General features: G+C 39.3%; 2 protein-coding genes across 2 annotated transcripts; both read right to left on the bottom strand.

Moving 5' to 3' along the window:
• Positions 1 to 1,684: 1,684 nt before the first annotated feature.
• On the bottom strand, positions 1,685 to 12,894 carry LOC309356043 (vomeronasal type-2 receptor 26-like; the record flags this gene model as incomplete). Its single annotated transcript, XM_081887225.1, has 6 exons — positions 1,685 to 2,583; positions 4,281 to 4,407; positions 8,170 to 8,397; positions 9,297 to 10,097; positions 10,538 to 10,829; positions 12,677 to 12,894. 6 exons carry the CDS (start codon positions 12,892 to 12,894, stop codon positions 1,685 to 1,687), a joined length of 2,565 nt encoding a protein of 854 aa, XP_081743351.1.
• A 1,880-nt stretch (positions 12,895 to 14,774) lies between these two features.
• On the bottom strand, positions 14,775 to 21,776 carry LOC309356044 (vomeronasal type-2 receptor 26-like; the record flags this gene model as incomplete). Its single annotated transcript, XM_081887226.1, has 5 exons — positions 21,487 to 21,776; positions 19,167 to 20,027; positions 17,850 to 18,077; positions 16,672 to 16,798; positions 14,775 to 15,676 (listed from the first exon to the last, which is right to left on the bottom strand). Exons 1-5 carry the CDS (start codon positions 21,628 to 21,630, stop codon positions 14,775 to 14,777), a joined length of 2,262 nt encoding a protein of 753 aa, XP_081743352.1. The 5' UTR covers positions 21,631 to 21,776.
• Positions 21,777 to 23,093: the final 1,317 nt, after the last annotated feature.

Genomic DNA, 23,093 nt, shown 5'->3' on the forward strand with positions numbered 1-23,093 from the left:
TTCTGCATCAACAGTGATAGATGCGCTGGACTACTCTTTCACTACTCTTTCACTATCTCCAACTCACTTTGAGTATGTATTTCTAATTGGCTCTCCAGGTCTTTCTTTGGTTTTCATTGATAACCTCGTGTTCAGTTCCTTGTCTTTCTGTTTCAGCTTGATGAGCAAATTTGATCAATGAGTTTGATATCATAAAATGACCCCCCTCTTCAGATTCCTCATTTAGACAATGTGACAATGTCGTGGATGGACGCAAATTTCTAGCATTCTTTAACACTTCCTTCTAATTAATCGATCTCTATCGTTCAGTTCAGGTCTCAACCAAATAATGTAGTACAGATGTACCAAAATGGAAGGGAGGGAGAGAGAGGATACTCACTTAATAACAAGAAGAATTCTGGCTATGCTTTTATCCTGATGCCCAGGAAGTGTTGGGAGATGCTTGTACATGTAATCTACCTATGAACCTCTATAAACATGCACGTATGAGAGGTGGCTCTGTTTTGTGAGTCAAACACATGGTGCCCTTAAAATGTGCCTAAACAGTTCTAAACTCAGAAATTCACAACAAAAGAATTTGAAAAGCAACCTTTTATTACAGTAGGGTGGTGGGAAATGAGGTTTCAGCCACTATGTTGTTATCATTGCAATGTAATGCTTTCATGGGTTATTTTAATTCTAATATTCTAATTCATTCATACTCCATAATCTCAAGAGATAAGAGTTCATTCAAAGGGGAAAAGAAAGTGGTGAAACATAACCCTTAGTTACGGAAGCTCCTGTGGTTTCAACCACTCCACGGAAACCCGGATTACTAGACGTGGGCCCTTCCTCCTGCCCATTAGCACCAAGAATCCAGCCCACTGCCCCTTTCCCCGACTTAAAGTGCTGTCTTGAGTCTTCCTTGGTTTGAGACTGATGGCAAAACATTTTTACCCAGATTATCTGTCACATTTACAGTTTTGAAGAAAGGAAGTGTGTGGGGGGAAGATAGTGTATGTCCTTCATAAATCTTATAGTGCTCAGTGTGTTATCTTTTGTGACTGTTTTTATGTGCAGTTTTAAAAAGTTTTCCACAAACTTATCCAAAAAAATCTCCACTAGAATGGGGCTGGATATACATAAACACAGCCACATGCAGAAAAGTAAGATGGGATTAGACATGGTAAAATTGTTCATCTCTAGTGTAGAATAGTTGTGGGGAAGACTATCAGGGCAGAATAGTACAGTGCCAAGGCCGAAGAACAACAAACGCAGAGTTCACAGTGAGCCGGTACAGTAGATCTGGAATTGCTGAAGATGGTGGACTCAGTATATTGAAAGAGGACAAGTAGTGGAGATTTGCAGATAATAGGCATCTGCACAGGGAACCTGATCTGGGTGTGAAATCTGTGGCCCTGGGTTGGGCTGGCGAAGGGAACAACGGCCCTGCACTGTATCCATCCACAGAACAATTTGGGGGCAGGGCTAATATTTAATTGGTGTTTTAAAAAATCTGATTAAAGTTGGGAGTGGACAGGGAAAGGGGACACACCATCTCCTTCCCACTTTCACTGGCAGCAGAGGAGGGCTTAATCCTGTGCAGTGTTAGCCTGAAGAGGATTCTGGGTGCTTCTTTTCAGAGATGCATACAAATCCCTGAACTAAATATTATATTCAGCGACACAGACCCTTGATTTCTTCATCATTTTCTTCTTATTAGGTGTTCCCTAGTGTTCAGCTCAGGCCTCAGCAAAATAATGTAACATTTTGGGGAAAAGATGCAACCCAACAAGCCAGCACTGGAGCCTAAGATGGAGAAGATCTCCACAGCCACCATGTATTTCCCCTTTGTGCTCATGTAGGAAGGAACAAAGGACAACCAAACACTGCAAAAGACCAGCATGCTGAAAGTGATGAACTTGGCTTCGTTGAAACTATCAGGTAATTTCCGGGCAAGGAAAGCCACAGTGAAACTGACAATAGCTAGGAAGCCCATGTAGCCCAAGACACAGTAGAAGAAAGTCACCATCCCCTCATTGCACTCCAGTACAATTTCTTCAGCCACTGACTTCATGTCAGCATTAGGGAATGGAGGAGAGATCACCAGCCATACAGTGCAGATGAGTGCTTGGATAAGGGAGCAGGAAAGGGCAATAGAGTTTGCCAGTCTCTTCCCCACCCACTTCCTCATCCGGGATCCTGGTTTTGTGGCCATGAAAGCAAGAACTACAGTGATGGTTTTTGCCAACACACAAGAAACAGCCACTGAGAAGATGATGCCAAAAGCAGTTTGTCGGAGGAGACATGTCACCTTGTCAGGATATCCAATGAACAGTAATGCAGAAAGGAAGCAAAGCAAGAGGGAGATGAGCAGAGCGTAGGTGAGGTCCCGGTTGTTGGCTTTCACAACAGGAGTGTCCCTGTGCTTCACAAATATTTCCAGTACCAGTGCTGTAATGAAAGCAACGGAAAGAGCAGAACAGGCTAAGCTGATGCCCAGAGGTTCTTCAAAGGACAAGAAGGTTGCATGTTTGGGAATACAGATAGTCTTATGTTTGTTTGGATACTTTTCATCTTCACATTCATAGCAGTCATTCATGTCTGAGAAAGAAAAACTTGGTTCTTCAATCCAAAAAAATGACCAACGTGCCACTCCACTTCCTCTATTGTTTCTTTCTTTCAATATTTTGAACCGGTTTTTAAAAATTAAAGTTTGATCTTGTGAATACAAAAGCATATAAGGAGTTCAAAACAATTAATATTGAAAATGATGAAACTGTCGAAATCAAGCCTTGTCAGAGGAATGTGCCACTCTCCAGGCTTGATCTCCTTGTTGACCTCCCCGTCTTCGGCTCCCGGCAAGATACAGGCGAGGCCTCTATCAGCGATCCTCCTCAAATGTGAGAAGAACACACCACTCCTTCCCTCTCCTCCCTGCCATCCCCAGGGAGGGGAAAGAGACAGACAGAAATGTATTTACATGCCTTTATTTCTGTCTTTTGCAGCAGTACAGCGAAACATGTCTGCACTCTCTTAACACCAACAGCAGAGAGAGTTAGACTCCACCCCTGTACTTCCAGTACAGGTCAGATGTCACTCTGAGCTAACATCCGGTGCTCAGTACAGTGAATGGACTGCCCCTTTATTCCCACGGTACAGTCACAAACATCAACATCCTGTTTGGCTTTCCAGCCAGCTGCAACTGCAGCTCGCTGCTGCATTGCTCCTTTTTCGTAACAGAAACCATGTAGAATAATGATGGTGTTAAAATTCAAGGGTGGGGCACAGATACACTTCCTGATCTACATACAGAAGCCAACTCAAATTTTCCTCTCACTGTTTTTGTTGCTCCCACTTACTTACTCCTTCATTAAGGAGTGATTGTGTAATTCTGTTTTTGCAAATTTCAACATTTGATGACCTTTCAACACCTTTCAACTGTTTTCTGGATTTAAGTATTTCACACTTCTCCAAGCATTAGTGCACAATTCTCTGAAGTTTCAGGGCATCAAAATAAATGTTTAAATATGTTACCAGAATGTAAGTAGACATTGAAATATTGTTTGTAAGGGAAAAATAAATGTCTAAGCACATTTCAAGAGAAAATGCAGGATTAAGTATATAAGAAATCAACCAAATAATGGGCAAAAATATGTGAAAGTAAAAGGGATTCTGCCATCTCTAGTCAAAGTCTCAAAACAGATTTCAAGGACTGCTGTAGAAGAGGATTTCACAAATAAGCACAAATACTATGCCAAGATAATGGTGAAATGCAATCCTTAAAACAGCATGAAGTGTACCAGGTGCAAAATGCATTCAGGATCAGGGCTGCCACTGCCTGAGGTACCCAAAGCTTGTCAGATAGAAAACAAACTTTTAAAATAGTGTTGGGGTTACACCACCCTTTTCATTAGCTTAATTTAGGTTGGGTTTCCAAATCATGTGACCATGCTGAATAGCCTTCATGTGTTGTATGCTAAGTACATTCCCCACCCTGGTCTCAACCCTATTTGATATTTCCAGCAGAATGCTCATTCTGGCTCATCTGAAAATCTACTTTCTACTAATCCTGTTCAAGTTGCTGGAATTTGCTATAGGATTCTTCCTTAATAATAGCATTCAACACCGCAATTTATCACACACACACACACACACACACACTTTCATTAGGTCCCTCTTCTGCTAGATTTCTAAATATTTCATAAGCTGTAAAAAGGAACCTTGGTGATTGCATAATTTTATATGCATGCTCTTGATTAGAGGCAACAAGGTATAAATATAGACAATAAATTTCTTACCCTCCTGGTCTGAAATCTTTCCTTCTGGACATGGGATGCAATCGTAGCAGCAAAATGCTTCCCCCTCCTTCACTTTCTTGCAAAAACCAGGGCGGCAGCTCTCAGTACATACAGAGTTAGGCTGTGTCTAATACACAAATGAAAGACAGAGATGTATAAAATAAGTGGACTCAAAGAAAAGCTAAAAGGGGCAATTAAGCTCTTCTTTAAAAGGGATTTGCAAAACAAAATCTCCAGGACCGGATGGATTAACCTCCAAGTATTACAAGACTTTGAAAGACTATTTAATTCAACCATTAAAGGAGGTGTGTAACGAGATTTTGGAGGGAAAGAAGGCGCCGGAGTCGTGGAAAGAAGCTTTCATCACATTAATACCAAAATCTGAATCTGAAAAGACACAACTTAAAAACTACCGTCCCATATCCCTTTTAAATGTGGATTATAAAATTTTTGCAGATATTTTAGCCAACAGACTAAAAAGAGTTTTAAATGAAGTGATACATAAAGATCAGGCAGGCTTTCTTCCAGGTAGACATCTTTCTGACAATACAAGGAACATTATTGACATTTTGGAGTTATTGCAAACAAATATTAATACAAAAGCAGTTTTAATTTTTATTGATGCGGAGAAGGCCTTTGACAATATTTCTTGGAAATTTATGAAGAAAAATCTTAAGGGAAAGGGAGTGGGATGGGGGTTTGAAAATGGTATAGAAGCAATCTATTCAGAACAAAAAGCAAAATTGATAGTTAATAATGTGGTGTCAGAAGAGTTCAGAATAGAAAAAGGAACACAACAGGGATGCCCTATCTCTCCATTGTTATTTATCTCGGTCCTGGTGGTGCTTTTGAACATGATTAGAAGGGACCAGTTGATTCAAGGAATTAAGGTTGGAGTCAAACAATATAAACTCAAGGCATTCGCAGATGACCTGGTGTTGACATTACAGGAGCCAGAATCTAGTACGAAAAGGGTGTTAGAACTGATTGAAGAATTTGGTCATGTGGCAGGTTTTAAATTGAACAAACAAAAAACTAAGGTCCTAGAGAAAAATATGACAATAATGGAAAAAGAAAAGTTTCAGAGGGAGACAGATTTAACAGTGCTTAAGAAAGTGAAATACCTAGGGATTAACATGACGGCTAAAAATTTGAACCTGTTTAAAGATAACTATGAGAAATGTTGGATAGAAGTTAAGAAAGATTTAGCAATTTGGTCAAAATTGAAGCTTTCCTTGTTAGGCCAGATCGCTGCTATAAAGATGAATGTATTGCCAAAAATGCTGTTTTTGTTTCAAACTTTACAGATTGTGGACAAGATGGATTGTTTCAGGAAGTGGCAAAGAGATATTTCCAAATTTGTCTGGCAGGGCAAAAAGCCCATAATAAAATTTAAAATACTGACTGATGCTAAAGAAAGAGGGGGGTTTGCCCTGCCAGACATGAAGTTGTATTATGAATCAGCAGCATTCTGCTGGTTGAAAGATTGGCTACTTCTTGAGAACACTGACATTTTTGACTTGGAAGGGTTCAATAATGCTTTTGGGTGGCACGCATATCTGTGGTACGACAAGGTAAAAGCTAATCGAGCATTCAAAAATCATATTGTCAGGAAAGCTGTGTTTAATGTCTGGTTAAGATATAAAGACCTACTGGAAAACAAGACCCCAAGGTGGTTATCACCTATAGAGGCTAAGGCTTTGAAAAAACTCAATATGGAGGCCAAATGGCCGAAATATTGGGAGATACTAGAACAAGATCGAGACACACTGAAATTGCAGAGTTTTGAGAAATTAAAAGATAAAGTGTGAGATTGGTTACATTATTATCAAATTAGAGAGGCCTTTAACTTGGATAAAAAAATAGGCTTCCAGGTGGAAAAATCAAAATTAGAAACAGAATTGTTAGAACCTAAAACTAAGATACTTTCGAGAATGTATAACTTGCTGTTAAAATGGAATACACAGGATGAAACAGTCAAATCGGCTATGATTAAATGGGCACAGGACATTGGTCATAATATTATGTTTGCTGACTGGGAAAAGTTGTGGACCACCGATATGAAGTTTACGGCATGTAATGCCTTAAGAGAAAATATTATGAAAATGATCTATAGGTGGTACATGACCCCAGTCAAGCTTGCAAAAATTTATCACCTGCCTGATAACAAGTGTTGGAAATGTAAAGAAACTGAGGGAACATTCTTTCACCTTTGGTGGACATGCCCAAAGGTTAAGGCTTTCTGGGAAATGATCTATAATGAACAAAAAAGGTATTTAAATATACCTTTCCCAAGAAACCAGAGGCCTTCCTTCTGGGCATTGTCGGCCAATTGGTGCCAAAGAAAGATAGAACACTCTTTATGTATGTAACAACCGCAGCAAGAATGCTCATCGCAAAGTATTGGAAGACACAAGATTTGCCCACTCTGGAAGAATGGCAGATGCAAGTGATAGACTATATGGAATTGGCAGAAATGACTGGCAGAATCCGAGACCTGGGAGAAGAGTCGGTGGAAGAGGACTGGAAGAAGTTTAAAGAATATCTCCAAAAACATTGCAAAATGTATGAATGTTAAAATGATGTTGGATATAAAGATAATATGGCATCAGTGACATAGTAAAAAGAAATATGTAAAAATGTTTGAAGAAAAGAGGGTAAGACCAGAGTAAAAATATGTCGAAATTAAACAAAAGATATAAGGGATTAAGTTATTAAGAATATTTTAAGAATGTATTTAAAAAGAAAGGGGAAATAGAAGACATAATAGGTTGAAATATATAATATTGATTAAGATTTGAGAGAGGTTAAGGAGCTGCTAAATTTGATTGAGTAAAGGGGAACGCAGGAAAGGGAGATGTGAGGAAGTCAGGAAAGAGGGTTATAAAGATAAGAATCAAAAAACTAAGTTTTCTTTGGTTTTTGTTCTTTTTTACTTTTTCTGTTATATGTTTTTATACTGTGTTTTTATGCTGTTGTTTATTGTATTTTTCTGTTGTTTTGTTCGATTGTAATGTCTGTTTCATTACATAAAACCAAAATAAATATTTTTTTTTTTAAAGGGATTTGCAAAACAACAACATTCATTTCAGCAATTTACTTGATAGGTTGCTTCAATTCCAAATTGGTCTCATTTTCTGACATTTCCCTTTGACACAATGTGCAAACTCCAATAAATCATTGTTTTTCCCCAATTACTGTTCTGGATAGTAATGTTTTTAACATCCTCTTTAATCAGGGCTCTGACTCTGTATGCACATTTCTTTCTGCCAAAGTGACATTAAAGGGTTGTGGTGGTTTCCCTACCGCAAATTAAGCCTCAACGTTATACACCTGCTATTATAAAATTTTGAAACATGGTAAGCATAATCTGCCTTGGGAGGTGTACAAATGTGTCAAAACTTTATACCAATTTTGCAAAAGGAGCCACAGTTTAGAAAGTGCTGAAAATTGACCTATGGGCCATTTTAAAACTGAAATATTTATGCCTGCAATCCATTGGTCTTAACTAGCCAGTCAAAGCCATTACCTTGACAAAGGAACTAGTTCAGCAAAATTCCCTTTATTTATTCTCCTCTCACTGGTGCAGGACCCCAGAATTGTAATGTGAACTAGGGTTTCATCCAGACTGGTCCTCCAAACTCATAACAATATATTCAATATCATCAAAATCTATTTAGGATTCACTTCTTCAAGTTGCCAATTAACATATTCACTTTGAGTGCAACTGGAACCAGTATAGAGACTGTGCATTTAGCTTATAACATTCATTCACAGGTTGTGCTATCTTTAATCCAATTTTATAAGGCTGAAGAACGTACAATGAAATTATATTTGCATGTTATGTTAAAATGTTCATATTAACAAATGGCTGATGTTCACCTCCTACCTGGTTAAACCAATGGTGCCATTTTATGGCTCCCTCATTGATGGTCAATGCTTGCTTTGGAGGAGCCAGGGAATCCACCCCTCCTACCTTCACTCTCTGAAAGGATTGGTTAGAGGAAAGAATCCAATTGGTAATATCAAATCCAGCTAGTATCTCCCCATTCTGGTCCAAGGAAATCTTATCCCCAGCACTGTTGTTAAATGAGATACCCCTCAGATAATGATGGAGCTGGATAGAAAGAGAAAGTATAGAAAAGGCTTCAATTTAGCAAGAGATAACCATGATGTTCACTTTTTATGGCAGGTTTTCAATATCAATCTTGGAGAAAAGCAGATTTATTTTCATATATAGCCAGGAAGTTCATTTCAAATTACAGATTTTTAAGATCTCCTGCAGCAAATGCACACACAGCCATAAATAATTTATTAGTGCAAAGTGGGTGCTCTGTTCATTTTGTTGTCTAAAATACACCACGTTGCTCTCTATAGACACTATATGCTATGCTATGTGATATATTATTCCTTTTATACACCAACTTCAGAGGTAAATGGGAAAACAATCCCATGCTCATCTAAGAGGTTACTATTAATAGTTGAAGAAACAAGTTAAAGAAGTAATGGTGATAAAGGCAAAGTCTGGCTATATCATGCTTGGATGGAATTCATTTTCTTTTCTATTTCTACTTTAAGCTGAAACCAATTAAAAGAAGAAATTTAAAATATTTAAAATAATATAAATTAGCAGTATAATGTAAGCAGATTAAAATACGTCAACACCCATGTGACTTGCCTAAACAAAAATGTTTTAAGCAGGTGCCTAAATGAATACAGTGAAGGTCTCTGTCTGATATTAATAGGCAGTGAAGTCCAGTGGGCTGAAAGTGAAGCTAGAAAAGCATGTGAAGAAGTTCTCATCTGGCTCTATGTGCATCTCATGGCCAAAAGGCAGTGAATAGAGGAAGTGGTTTTGAGGGCATCTGGAGAAGATTTCAAGACCATTGCTGCACCCACATTGGTGACCCCTGCTGTGGTTGCATAGGGATAATGACAGTTAACCAAATGGACAGACAGAAAAGGCAAACAGAACATGTTTTGAACCTCTTTGAGGAAGGGTGTTCAGCCCAGTACCTGCCACAGTGGTTGATTCTGAAACTTCACTCCTCCCCTGATCATTACTGGTCTGAGTTTGCCTCGGGATGTAGACATGGCATGTAAAGCATGGGCCACAGCATAGACAGCATTGTAGATGTTGTAGCTGGGGCTGGTCATGCTCATTTCAAAGAAAGTTCCAGGAAGATTCTCCAGCTTCTCTTGCCCAGTGCAAATATCCCCCTTCACACTGCCAACCACTCGATTTGGAAATACACAGCCAAATGCCTGTTGCCAGAAGTCCAAAATGAAGCCATCTCCTTTTGGGCTGGAAGGGGTTTTGCTATTGACAAATTGATGAAATCCTGGTGGATCATTAGAGTGAGTTGAGAATGAGAGAACCCCATGGAGTATTTCTGTATCCCAAGTCCGTTGATAGACAAAAGAAGTGAGCTCCACCTGGGCTGTCATAATCCACACTTTACCTTTTGGCTTATTTGAACTTTGCTCCAGTTCTGATAGGTAAGGCAACCATCTAAAATATGCCAGAGCATATGATTCTCCATAAACTAACACTACATTAGCTTTGCTATCATTTATTCTGTCATTTATTTTTGCCCCCTGTTTAAATATATCGTTAATTTCAGTGACATAAGTAGATTTGTGACTTCTTTCTATGAAGGCAAAACAGATGCCACTCTGGGAAAAAAGGGGAACCACAGTTTGCACAAATCTTTCTGCATTCTCATCATAGAAAGTAAGGATCCCAATCCATATCCACCTGAAATGCAGAAGCAAGGACAGGATTCCCTTATACTGGTGGGTTTCCTTGGGCACCATCTGGTAGAAGAAAAGGCCTGGGGTTTTTTCATTCATGACTGGAGCAGGACCATATATGAGCTAAACATAGTTGTGGTAGGAGGAGAAAGAGACAGAGGCAAGAATAACTTTTTTATATGAGATTTGTGTATTAAGAGCACTGTTGGGACATTTTCCAATTGGGACTTCTAATCCTTGCCCTTTGGGTTCCCCATGCTAAGCCCTTTTTGCTAAGCCAAGTGATACTCGCCTGCCAATGAGCTGTTATCATTTATCAGGAACTGGCTAGGCCAAAAGGAATGTCTGAAGCAATAATATATGTGCTATCAATACTTGATTTCTTAACTTGGATCTGCCACTAGCGTGGCCCACATGATTATTTGAAATGTGCACCTTCATTTATCAGAATATATTTAGATGTGTTAAATTCCCGTAAGTTGACAAAGAGACACATATCTCACCTGTGGAACCTTATAGATATCCAAGAGTGTTGCCACATGAAGGGAAGTTTGGGAGTCCAGTCCCCCAATGATGGCTATCAAACTTTTCTTGATGTCACAGATGTAGTTGGGGACAAATGTTTCCAGTGTGGATATGAGCAACATTGTGGCATGTGAGGTCCATTTGGCATTGAAATAGCTGTCATAGATGTGGAAACCTAAAGTGACATTGGGTAAGAGCTGAGGGTTTTCATTGATCTCCTTCACTGCAAATTGCAAGGCCAGGATGTGCTGGTAATTCTTTGGCACCACACTAAAAAAAGAGTTTCATTTTCCATCAGAAGGGCATGTAACTCCAAAGGTTCCATACCTTTGGAAAGAAAAGAAGAAGGGATACAAAACTTTTGAAAATCACATCTTCCGGAAATCGCTATGGGAAGTTTGGGACAGATATAAAAACATATTGGAAGGGGGGGTGCCACATTGGTTATCACCACTAGAGGTTATGGGGGTCAAAAAAGTTAATATGAGAAGCGATTGGATTACCTATGGAGACTTAGTAGAGAAAGAAGGAGGAAAGTGGAGATTAAAACCATATGAACAAGTCAAAGAGCATGTTTTTGATTGGCTGCACTACCATCAAATAAATGAAATGTTCAAAAGGGATGTGAAAGAAAAGGGGTATAAAGAAAAAGATTCGAGATACCAAACAGAGGAAGTGAACAGCGACTCCAAAACAATTTCCAAAATGTACAAAATCTTGCTGGAATGGCACACAATAGATGAGGAAGTGAAAGTAGTAATGATTCAGTGGGCCAAAGATTTAGGATACAATATAGACTTCGACGACTGGCAGAAAATATGGAATGAGAATTTGAAATTTACGGCATGTACCACACTAAAAGAAAATGTAATGAAGATGGTTTACAGGTGGTACATGACACCAGCAAAATTGGCAAAAATGTATAAAATCTGTAACAAATGCTGGAGGTGTAAGGAGAAGGAGGGTACGTTCATACATATGTGGTGGGACTGTAAAAAAGTAAGGGGGTTCTGGGAAGCTATATACAACGAACTAAAGAAAATACTAAAATACAGTTTTGCTAAAAAGCCAGAAACCTTCCTTCTAGGTATAACAAGAACGGATATAAGTAGGAGAGATCTTAAACTGTTTCAATATGCTACTGTCGCAGCAAGGACACTGCTAGCACAAAGGTGGAAACAAGAAACGGTTCCGACTTTAGAGGAATGGAGGTCAAAACTAATAGATTACGCAGAGTTAGACAAATTAACGGGGAAAATTAGATACAAAAAGGACCAGAATTTTATTGAGGACTGGGGGAAATTTACAGAGTATTTGGAAAGTATATGTGAGGATAGTACAACGCTAGCGTGTTTTAAAGAGGCTTTGTGAAAGTAGAAGGAGTATTGTCAAAAGGCAAGCAAAGATAGAAACATAATACTTAATGGCAATATAAAATTAAGGAATGTGAAGAGAGGATTGGGAATACGAAAGATTGTCAGAAAGGTTGGGGGAGGTCCAAGTAAGGCTAAATATGTGATATATAAATGGATTTGTTTATTGCTTTTTATGGAAAACTTTAATAAAAATTTATACATAAAAAAAAAAAAACAGAAGGGCATGTAACTCTTTGTAAATTTATCACAACTCAGTTCTACACTATCCTCATTAGCACTGCTTTCTTTCTCGGGAGACGCAAGGGTACACATACCCCCAAAACATTTTGTGAATCTAAGTTTGGTCTCACTGAGGGGCAGTATTTCAATATAAGTAGGAAAATGAGGGTACAACTAAACTTTTTTTTTTAGGGAAAAAGCATTGCTCATTTGTATTTTTTATTACTGCAGTTATTTAAATTATCTTGAACAGGTATCACTACAAGTAATCCTCCTCCTTGCCTACAATTGCAGAAAAGGCAGATAGGGGGAAATTCTATCATAAGGGAGCACAGACTTAAAAATATTCCTGATATAAATTGTTAATGCTTCTATTATTATCAATGGACATTGTTGGCTGCAACTGATGAAGTCGAACAACCACTTCAGGACCACCGTTTAGCCACCCCACCTCTTAAACTGATTTGCTTCATTGTCCAAAGAAGGAATCAAAATGCAAAAGAGAAATTATCCAGGTCTTACTTTAGCTCTTCAAGCAATGTTGGTGGGGGTTTTTCAATGAAGGGTATTGAAATGGAGATGATGATGCTGTGAGAGGCGATGCCACCAATGATGAGGTCTCCTTCCTGGTGATACTGATGAAGTGGAGTGTGTGGATCATGGACATGGCATTTAACAATGGGAGATTTGCATATTGCATGAGGAAGGAGAATCAGCAGCAAGACCAATAATGCCACCATCCTTGGTACTATTTCCCCCTATGCACTAAGATGCCCCTAGTACTATTACTATTATGAAGTAGTTTGACCTAGTTGACCTTTTAGTCTGCTCATATATCTGAAATCCAGACTGTGAAAACTGTGGGTGGGTGGGAATAGTGATGACACTGATGGATCCTTGCTTCTTTATGATTCTTAGGTCTAGCTGTGATTGCTGGAGGTGATATATTTTTATCAAGCTTCTCCAACCTTTATCAAGCTTCTCCAACCTTATATCCTTCAGATATTTTAGACTGCAATTCACAGCATTCAAAGCTGACTGCATTTGATGGGTTTGTGATCCAATACAGTCCAAGGGCACCAGGCTTTGAAAGGCTCAATTATAGTACCTTTCACAGACTTCCTCATTAGCTTTGATAGTGTACTGAGCAAGTCCATGAGTTGGTTAGACAAGTGGGAACTTTAATTACAGTTATTTTGATATTTAAAGGGAAGATATCCTTTCATATCCTCTTAGCTGCATAAGATTTTGGCTTACAATAATAAACAAGAAGGAAAAAATACTGGAAATACAACCCTTTGGTCTCAAGAGAGGGAGGAAAGGAACATGTTTGACTGTAGCACTGGCCTCTGGAAATTCTGACCTGGAAAGAAGAAACCTTGGGAGAGCGGAGTTTTCCCCTAATTACATTCCTTTCAAAGTTCACATGAATGCACAACAATTGCATGAGTTGGTCTCCATGTCTTGCCAATGGATGGGAGAAAAGCATCACATTTTATGCTGGAGAAACTAAAATGAGGCATGGGTATTGTCTCCACCAACAGGGAAAGACATTTGTCATTCGTCGGCCGTGCTCAATATTACCTCTTGTTATTCCTGCGTCTCACTTTCCTTATCTCATCTTGTCACATCTTTCCTTGCCAAAATTTAAACGGCTGTGCCAGAAATATGTTTTTATTTTTCCCTTTCCCTTTCTTTGTGCTTTACAAATGGGAATATAATTTAAGGGCAGGCAAACTTATTCTTGCACTCCACCCCAATCTCTAAGTGGTGTGAGATTGCTGGGGCTTCAGGCCCTGATCCAAACTTTGTCTTTTTTTTTTGTAATTATGCACAGCAGAGACTGTGACTTTTTAAGATACATGTTTTATTTATTTATTTATACATACATACAACCTGAGCCTATGATGGAGGGGTTCACAGCATTAACATCCCTAAAGGTGTAGCCATGGATTTAAACAAACGTGAAACACTGCTGTTTTAAGACAAAGTAAAATAAAGCTTACTGCAATCTCAACTCAGAATTAGGCTTATAACCCAGGAGTTACAAGAAACTCACATGCAGCCTACATCTCCCCATGCCAGCCTGAATTCATAATAATATATAGATTGATATAATATTAAGAGCTAAAATACACAATAGCAGAATATGAGCTGCTCAGGTATGATGAATGATTTTATATCATTAGAAGGAGTAATATTTGAAGGTAGCAAATCCCTGTATGTTATTTCATTAGATGTATTATAAATGTGACCCCAACACTCTCCAAGAGGGATCCTATTTCCATGCATGAAGGCGTAAATGTGTTCATTGGAGTCTCCTGACATTCTGCATCAAACAGTGATAGATGCCCTGGACTCCTGTTTCCATATTTCCAACTCACTTGAGGTGTCTCATTATAACAGGCTCCTCAGATCCTTAGTTTTTCATTAATAATCCCTGCTCAGTTCCTTTTCTTGCTGTTCCAGCTTGATCAGCACATTTGACCAGTGGGTTTGGTTTCATACAATGACCACTCCTCCCCAGATTCCTCTTTTAGACAATGTGACTGACAATGCAATGGTTAGACACAAATTCCTGGCCTATACAATATAGAAAATAGATACTCTCATGCATTCTTCAAGACTTCCTTCTAATTAAGAGATCCCTATCATTCAGTTCAGGTCTCAGCAAAATAATGTAACATTTGGGAGAAAAGATGCAACCCAACAAACCAGCACTGGAGGCTAAGATAGAGAAGATCTCCACAGCCACCATGTATTTCCCCTTTGTGCTCAAGTAGGAAGGAACAAAGGACAACCAAACACTGCAAAAGACCAGCATGCTGAAAGTGATGAACTTGGCTTCGTTGAAACTGTCAGGTAATTTCCGGGCAAGGAAAGCCACAGTGAAACTGAGCAAAGCTAGGAAGCCCATGTAGCCCAAGACACAGTAAAAGAAGGTCACCGTCCCCTCATTGCACTCCAGTACAATTTCTTCAGCCACTGACTTCATGTCAGCATTAGGGAATGGAGGAGAGATCACTAGCCACAGAGTGCAGATGAGTGCTTGGATTAGGGAGCAGGAAAGGACAATGGAGTTTGCCAGTCCTTTCCCCACCCACTTCCTCATCCTGGATCCTGGTTTTGTGGCCATGAAAGCCAGAACCACAGTGATGGTTTTTGCCAGCACACAAGAAACAGCCACTGAGAAGATGATGCCAAAAGCAGTTTGTCGGAGGAGACACGTCACCTTGTCAGGATAGCCAATGAACAGTAATGCAGAAAGGAAGCAAAGCAAGAGGGAGAGGAGCAGAGCGTAGGTGAGGTCCCGGTTGTTGGCTTTCACAATAGGAGTGTCCCTGTGCTTCACAAATATTTCCAGTACCAGTGCTGTAATGAAAGCAAAGGAAAGAGCAGAACAGGCTAAGCTGAGGCCCAGAGGTTCTTCAAAGGACAAGAAAGTTGAATGCTTGGGAATACATATAGTCTTATTTTTACTTGGATACTTTTCATCTTCACACTCATAACAGTCATTCATGTCTGAGAAATAAAATATTTTGTATTAACCTCAATGTATTAATCTCACCAACACACTAACTTGTTTCCTTCTTTTTTTTACTTATTAAATTTTATAAAAAAATAATAAAAAACCGTTTCATGACTACGTAATTAGGATTCGGGGGGGGGGGGGGCATCAGGAGAAGAAAAATGTAAAGATGGTAAATGATGGAGCTCATACTGCTCAGACAGCCAATCAGCAGCAGGAATGTAGCAGGGTTGGAAACCCTTCCTGATCGACTTCACATAAATCAGGAACTAGCCAGGTTTTTCCAGTCGATATTCTGCAGCTTAATGTTTTAAAATCTACATCTAAATATGTTTCATGGGGGAAATGTGCATTTGAATAGGACTTTGATGAGCAATGATACAGCTAAATGCATATTGAGAGAATATGCAGATTTACATTTTTAAAACAGGATTTATTTTTTAAAATAATGCAAGTTAATGAAATGAAACTGTGTGCAAAAATATGTTAGGTTAACCATTAAGTCCATTGCTACCCAAATCTTTCTACCTTGCTTTAAAAACTGAGAAAAGAAAGCTTAGTGAATATATGTTTTTTGTCAAAGATGATTCTGGCCTCCAGCCAGTTTTACAGGTTTAATTAGTTCCATTTTTCTATTTACACACAGAGCTCTCAGAACACGTCCGGCTCATTCAGATTAGTTGCAGCAATTGGCTGCTGCTTTCGTTTTCTCCAGCATAACCACTTCCGGAGCCCTCCCCTTTTCCTTCCTCTGTTACGTGAAGGGCTAAGCCCTGGAAATTGCTCCCCCCCTCTGATTCATTGCTTCCTGACAACCCTTCGTCCTCCCCCTCCTCTGAAGAGGTACAACTACTTACGATCGGAGGCTTATCTCTGTATTTCCCCATCATTTCCCCCTTCTCAGCCCCCAATTCCCTGACAGGTTTTATACATATGTTGCTCTCAGTTTCAGGGAACCAGATATAAATCTGTACCATATATTTCTTACCCTCCTCGCCTGAAATCTTCCCTTTTGGACAAGGTGTGCAGTCATAGCAGCAAAATGGCTCTCCTTGTTTCACTTTCTTGCTAGAACCACGAAGGCAACTATCGGTACATACAGAGTTAGGCTGTGTCTAATTTGAAGTGAAAGAGGAAAATATATATAATTCTCAGAATAATACAGAATAATAAAGGAAGAACAAAACTGAATGCTCTTAGTAGGTTTTGTGTTTTACTACATTTTTTAAAAAAACCCTCAGATTACCTGTTTCTTAAGCATTCTTTCTGATTTGCTTATACGGTGATTGTCTTCTGATTATTCAGTTAGTCCACTTTCCCATGCACTTCTCCATCCCTTTCCCAAGAACTAAAAGTTATTTTTGTATAAGTGGGTTTGTTCTTCTAGGCTGATAGGGACAATCTAATAGTGCAAACCTGAAATTACTGGTATATGCTTGAATCAGTATCACAAAATAGGTAAAGGTAAAAAGGTAAAGGACCCCTGGACAGTTAAGTCCAGTCAACGGCGACTATGGGGTTTGTCCACAGACAGCTTTCAGAGTCATGTGGCCAGCATGACAAACTGCTTCTGGTGCAACAGAACACCGTGACAGAAACCAGAGTGCACAGAAATGCCATTTACCTTCCTGCCTCAGCAGTATCTATTTATCTACTAGCACTGGCATACTTTCGAACTGCTAGGTTGGCAGAAGCTGGGACAGAACAATGGGAGCTCACCCCGTCATGAGAATTTGAAGCGCTGACCTTCTGATCGGTAAGCCCAAGAGGCTCAGTAGTTTAGACCACAGTGCCACCTGCAAATATTGAAAGTCTGAAGGCACCCCAAATCTCTGTTGAGGAGTTGTGGGTGACTTCATGCAGTTTATGTTCTAGTTCTATCTAGAGATATATCAGTAAGAGGTAATAGGACTTATTGTGGATTATTGCGATCTTATCCATTTAGAATTCATTTCACAATGTCATTTAATATATTCATAGTCAATATAACAGGAACCACTATAAAAAGTTGTAGGGATAGCATCTAACAATAATTTATGTGTTGTGCTATTTTCTGTCCTAACTGTGATTTTAATAAGGGCTGTACGATGCTCACCATAATTAACTTCATATGTTATACACATTCAAAATTGGAATCTTCACAAATAGCTGACAGTTACATCCTACCTGGTTAAACCAGTTATGCCATGTTATGGCATCCTCGTTGATAGTGAAAGCTTGGTCTGGAGGAGCCTGGGGGTCCATCTTCCCAACTTTCACTCTTTTAAAGGATTGGTTTGAAAAAACAATCCAGTTGTTGACATCAAATCCAGCTACTATCTCCCCAGTCTGGTCAAAGGAAACTGTGTCCCCAGCACTATTGTTAAATGAGATACCCCTCAGAAAATGGTGGAGCTATATTGAAAAGAAAATGGCAAGAATTTAATCAAGGCTGAAATTCAGGAAGGGACAATGAGGTCTTGCATCTTTCAGGTTGAACTCTTTAAGTATCCATTCTGGATGGAAGCAATTTTCTTCTCATCTTTTGAAGTTTATTTTCAATTACAGATTTTCAAGAATTGCGGCAGTCTGTTTCAGAAATTAACAGACAACCATAAACATTGGAAAGTTAATGAAAGTGATGGCTCTGTGGATTTCATGGTGGGTGGGTGTAGTGGGTTTCTGTATCATTCCTTCTATATGCCAAGTTCAGAGATAAATTTGATTCTGTCTGTAACCAAAACAACATCACCCACATGTAAGAGGTAGGTATGAACAGGCTTGGGGGAACTTCAAAGTTTACAGAGGTACAAAGTAAGGCTTTGGGGAAAGAAACCCTGAGGAGGGCACAAGCCTCCAAACATCCCAATGAGGACTGAGAGCATTTAGGAGCCTCAGAATGCTGAGAGACTCTCTGTTAGGGAGGAGTACAGAGAAGGTACACACACAAAGAGGACAATGTTATACAGGATCTGCAAGGAATAACGCATTTCAAACTTTTCTTAGAATAGTTGTTCTCATGCATCTGTCTGTCCCTTTGGTCAGAGCTCAGATTACAGCTGCTCTCCCCCTCCTCTCTGCTTCTTCTGTTAACTGTCCTCTCCCTGTGCCTGCTTCTTCTCCTCTTGTCAGCATCTGAGCTTTGCTGACAATATGTATGCTTACATCCAATTTTTCCTTATCATCATTTTTTAAAAGTTAGGTTGCTTCACAAAGTCAATTTAGCAAGGGAAAATAGGTCAATTCTATTTTTCTTAGACATCATATTCCATTTCTTTCTAACTGACACAACTGTTTCCAGAATCTCCCAAGCTCTAACATATTTTGATCCTAATATTGTCCATCCAGCCCAAATTGCTATTATATTTATATTCTAAAGTTGCCCTGATCAGAAAATTAGTGCCAATTGTGGGCTTCTGGTATTTATTCAATTTTCAAAGGTTCCTTCTTCAGTGGTACACAGTGAAGAGGCAAACAGTTAAATGGAGATGTTCGGCTCATTACCTGCCACAAATGTTGCTGCTGAAGCTTCAGTCCTCCACTGGTTACCATTGGTCCATGTTTGACTCGGGATGTAGACATGGCATGCAAAGCTTGAGCCACAACATAGGCAGCATTGTAGATGTTGTAGCTGTGGCTGGTCATGCTCATTTCAAAGAAAGGACCAGGAAGGTTCTCCAGCTTCTCTTCCCCAGTGCAGTTATCTCCCGCCACATTGCCAGCAATGTGATTTCTGAATACGCAACCAAATGCGTGCTGCCAGAACTCCACAATAAAGCCATCTCCTTTTGGGCTGGAAGGATTTTTGCTATCAACAAATTGGTGAAATCCTGGTGGATCATTAGAATGAGTTGTGAATGAGAGAGCCCCATGGAGTATTTCGGTGTCCCAAGTCCTTTGATAGGGAAATGAAGTGAGCTCCATCTGGGCAGTCATAATCCACACCTTACCCTTTGGCTGACTTGGCATTTGTTCTCCTTCTGATAGGTATGGCAACCATCTGAAAAATGTCATAGCATACGATTCCCCATGGACAACAACTGCATTGGCTTTGCTATTCATTATATTATCATGAATTTTTGCCCCCTTGTTAAACAAATCATTAAATTCTGAGACAAAACTGATTTTCTGAGTTCTCTCTGTGAAGGCAAAACAGATACCCCTCTGGGAGAAAAGCGGAACCACAGTTTGTATAAACCTATCTCCATATTCATCATTGAAGGTAAGGGTCCCAATCCATGTCCACCTGAAATGCAGAAGGAAGTAGAGAATCCCCTGATATTGAAGGTCTTCCTTGGGGACCATCTGGTAGAATGAAAATCCTGGGGTTTTATCATTCCTCAGTGGTGCAGAGCCATATACGAACTAAAGAGAAATGTGGGGATGGAAGAAAGTGGCATACACAATAGCCATTTAAATGGACCAGTTTTAACTACTTAGTGCACTTGAAACATGTTATATCAACAGTCCTTACAACGATGCTATGATGTATATAACTGCTAGGTTTGCATGGAATGGACAGAGGGAACAATGACATTTTTTAAGAACTTCTAATAGAGTCATTGTTTAGGAGAGAACTGCAACCACACAGGACACCATTTGGCTCAAAATGCCCCATCTTTAGAGCCTTAACTATAAGAAGATAATGCATATATATCTTGCAGCAGAGGCAAAAGTTATCAGAAGATGAGAAGTTCTCTGAATTCTCTCATATTTTATCCAAATCCTACAACTGTTTAATTGTTGTTAGAATGACAAAGGTTATTCTTCAGGGGTAGGCAGCAATTTTCTATAGCTCCACCACATTCAAAATGCCTCAAATGAAGTTCTTTGTTTCGCTGGTGTGCCTACTACTGTGGTGTAGTGGTTAAGAGCGGTAGTCTCGTAATCTGGTGAACCGGGTTCGCGTCTCCGCTCCTCCACATGCAGCTGCTGGGTGACCTTGGGCCAGTCTTAGGGTAGTGATAAAGCGGGATATCAAATCAAAACTACTCTTCTTCTTCTTCTTCTTCTTCTTCTTCTTCTTCTTCTTCTTCTTCTTCTTCTTCTTCCATTTCTCCCTCACCCTCCATGTTTACATGAGTTCAGGTATTATTAACCCCCCCCCCCATGTCTGCGTGGTGTGAGATTTGAAGGATCCACGTGATTACCTGGGGTTAATGTTTGCTTTTGGAATGTAGTGGACACTGTGATGTTTTATATGATTTATATATGCATATATACAATCTGAGCCTATGATGAAGGGGTCTATAGCACTACACTCCAAGAGGGTCTCCTGCTTCTCCCATAGGTGCAGCAGTCTTGGATCCAAAACAGCAAGCAGCCATGCTCTCTGACTACTTTCTAAAGCGTGTCACAGCTTTGTTAGGTCACAACACTACCAATCACAATACCAAAAAATACCACTGGCCTTTTATCTTAGGGAGGGGCTTCATTCAATTTTGCTGACAGACACAGAATCCCCTGATGGCCCATCTGCCTACCTTTTGTTAGGTTAATGACTCAGCTATTATCAGATGACTACCTCATGCGGAAGATGGCCCATGTTATTTCCAACACTTACTGGATCCAGGGAGTTAAGAGTTTGCTTAATTTCTAACCCTTTACTGAATTCAGAGATTTAAGGGAGTCTAGACACTACCACCCCAAACTCAAGTATGAAGTGAGACGGACCACACATTAAGTGTTTATTAATGAATTATTTCTGAGACTGAGATATGTCCCTCTGGTTACTTGGAATGTACACATTTGTTTCTCCAAACTACATAATTCAACATTCATATGGTAAATTTCCATACAGGACAGAGAGTGAGAAATATCCTACCTGTGGAACCTTATAGATGTCCAAGACTGTTGCCACTTGAAGAGAAGTCTGGATGTCCAGTCCCCCAATGATGGCTAAAAGATTTTTCTTGATGTCACAGATATAGTTAGGGACAAATGTTTCCAGTGTGGATATGAGTAACATTGTGGCATGAGAGGTCCATTTGGCATTGAAATAGCTGTCATAGATGCGGAAACCTAAAGTGACATTGGGTAAGAGCTGAGGGTTTTCGTTGATCTCCTTTGCTGCAAATTCCAAAGCCAGGATGTGTTGGTAATTCTTAGGCACCGCACTAGAAAGAAAGTTGCATTTTGTATCAGAAGGATATGTCCCACTACCTAAATCTTTCACAACTATGTTCTATATCATCCTCTTAATTATAGTATTTATATAAGAATATATGCTTAAGGCAATCCTTATCATCAACACAAAGATTAGATAGGTGAAAAACAGACACATCTTATACTTTCTTGGTAATGTAGTTATTTACAGTTGGTTTTACTAAAAGAAGCTATATGATTTGAAATCCTTGGGAGATGCTATTTAATATAGAGAGACATATAAATTTATATGCATAAAATTATTATTCCACACTATAAATTACCAATAAATTACCAATATACCACAATTACCACTATAAATTACCAATAAAAAGACTCTTAAAAGATTAATGATTAATGAAGACATTATTTATTTAACAAAGTTGTAGAAGATAATGAAATCAGAGGAATGGCATGACAGAGGGTCCCAAGATAAGGTACAATATGGAGAAAGAGGACAGACCTATTTCTCCCAGTCTTGTAATACCACATCAAGGGTCAAGCCAATGGAGCTGAAAAGTGGAACACTCAGGGGGGTAGGAATGTTGTACTACATCATAAGGCTCACATTATAACTATGTGTCATGGGATAAACTTAGTTTATATTAGACAAACCCATGAAGGATAAGGGCATTTTTGAGTACTAGATGCAATGGACAAGGCTCTTTGTGATGGACCAGCCCTTCAAATATCTGCTTGGAATTTCCTCAGAAGGAATCTGAGTCCTCTTATGTGCTCTATTTTTAAAACCAATGGGGAAAAACCAAGGAGACAACCAATCCAATTTGAGGGGTCTGGAAACTTATTTGCAGATGACAGCACAACATTGCAGGTATTGCTACAAGTGATCATCCCACTTATTTACCATGGTATAAAAGGGAGAAAAGAAGGAATCAAAATGCAATATGAAAATATTAAGTCCTTACTTAAGGTCTTCAAGTAATATTGGTGGGGGTTCTTGGGTGAAGGCTATTGAATTGTAGTTGAGGATGCCATGAGATGCAATAGCCCCAATGATGAGATTACCTTCCTGGTGATACAGGTGCGATGGAGTGTGTGGATTGTGGATATGGCATTTAGCAATGTGAGTCTTGCATAGTACACAAGGAAGCAGCATCAATTTCAAGACCAGTAACACCACCATCTTGACCATTACCATCACACCAAAATCCCCCTATTTCTAACCACAGCAGTATCATTAGAGCCTCTAAGAAAAAAAACTGCCAGAACAAATATGCCATTTAGTCTGCCAATATGTGTGAATCCCAGAGTTATTATTATTTTTTA

The sequence above is a fragment of the Podarcis melisellensis genome, assembly GCF_964234715.1.
Source record: "Podarcis melisellensis genome assembly, chromosome: 13".
Lineage (NCBI taxonomy): Eukaryota > Metazoa > Chordata > Lepidosauria > Squamata > Lacertidae > Podarcis > Podarcis melisellensis.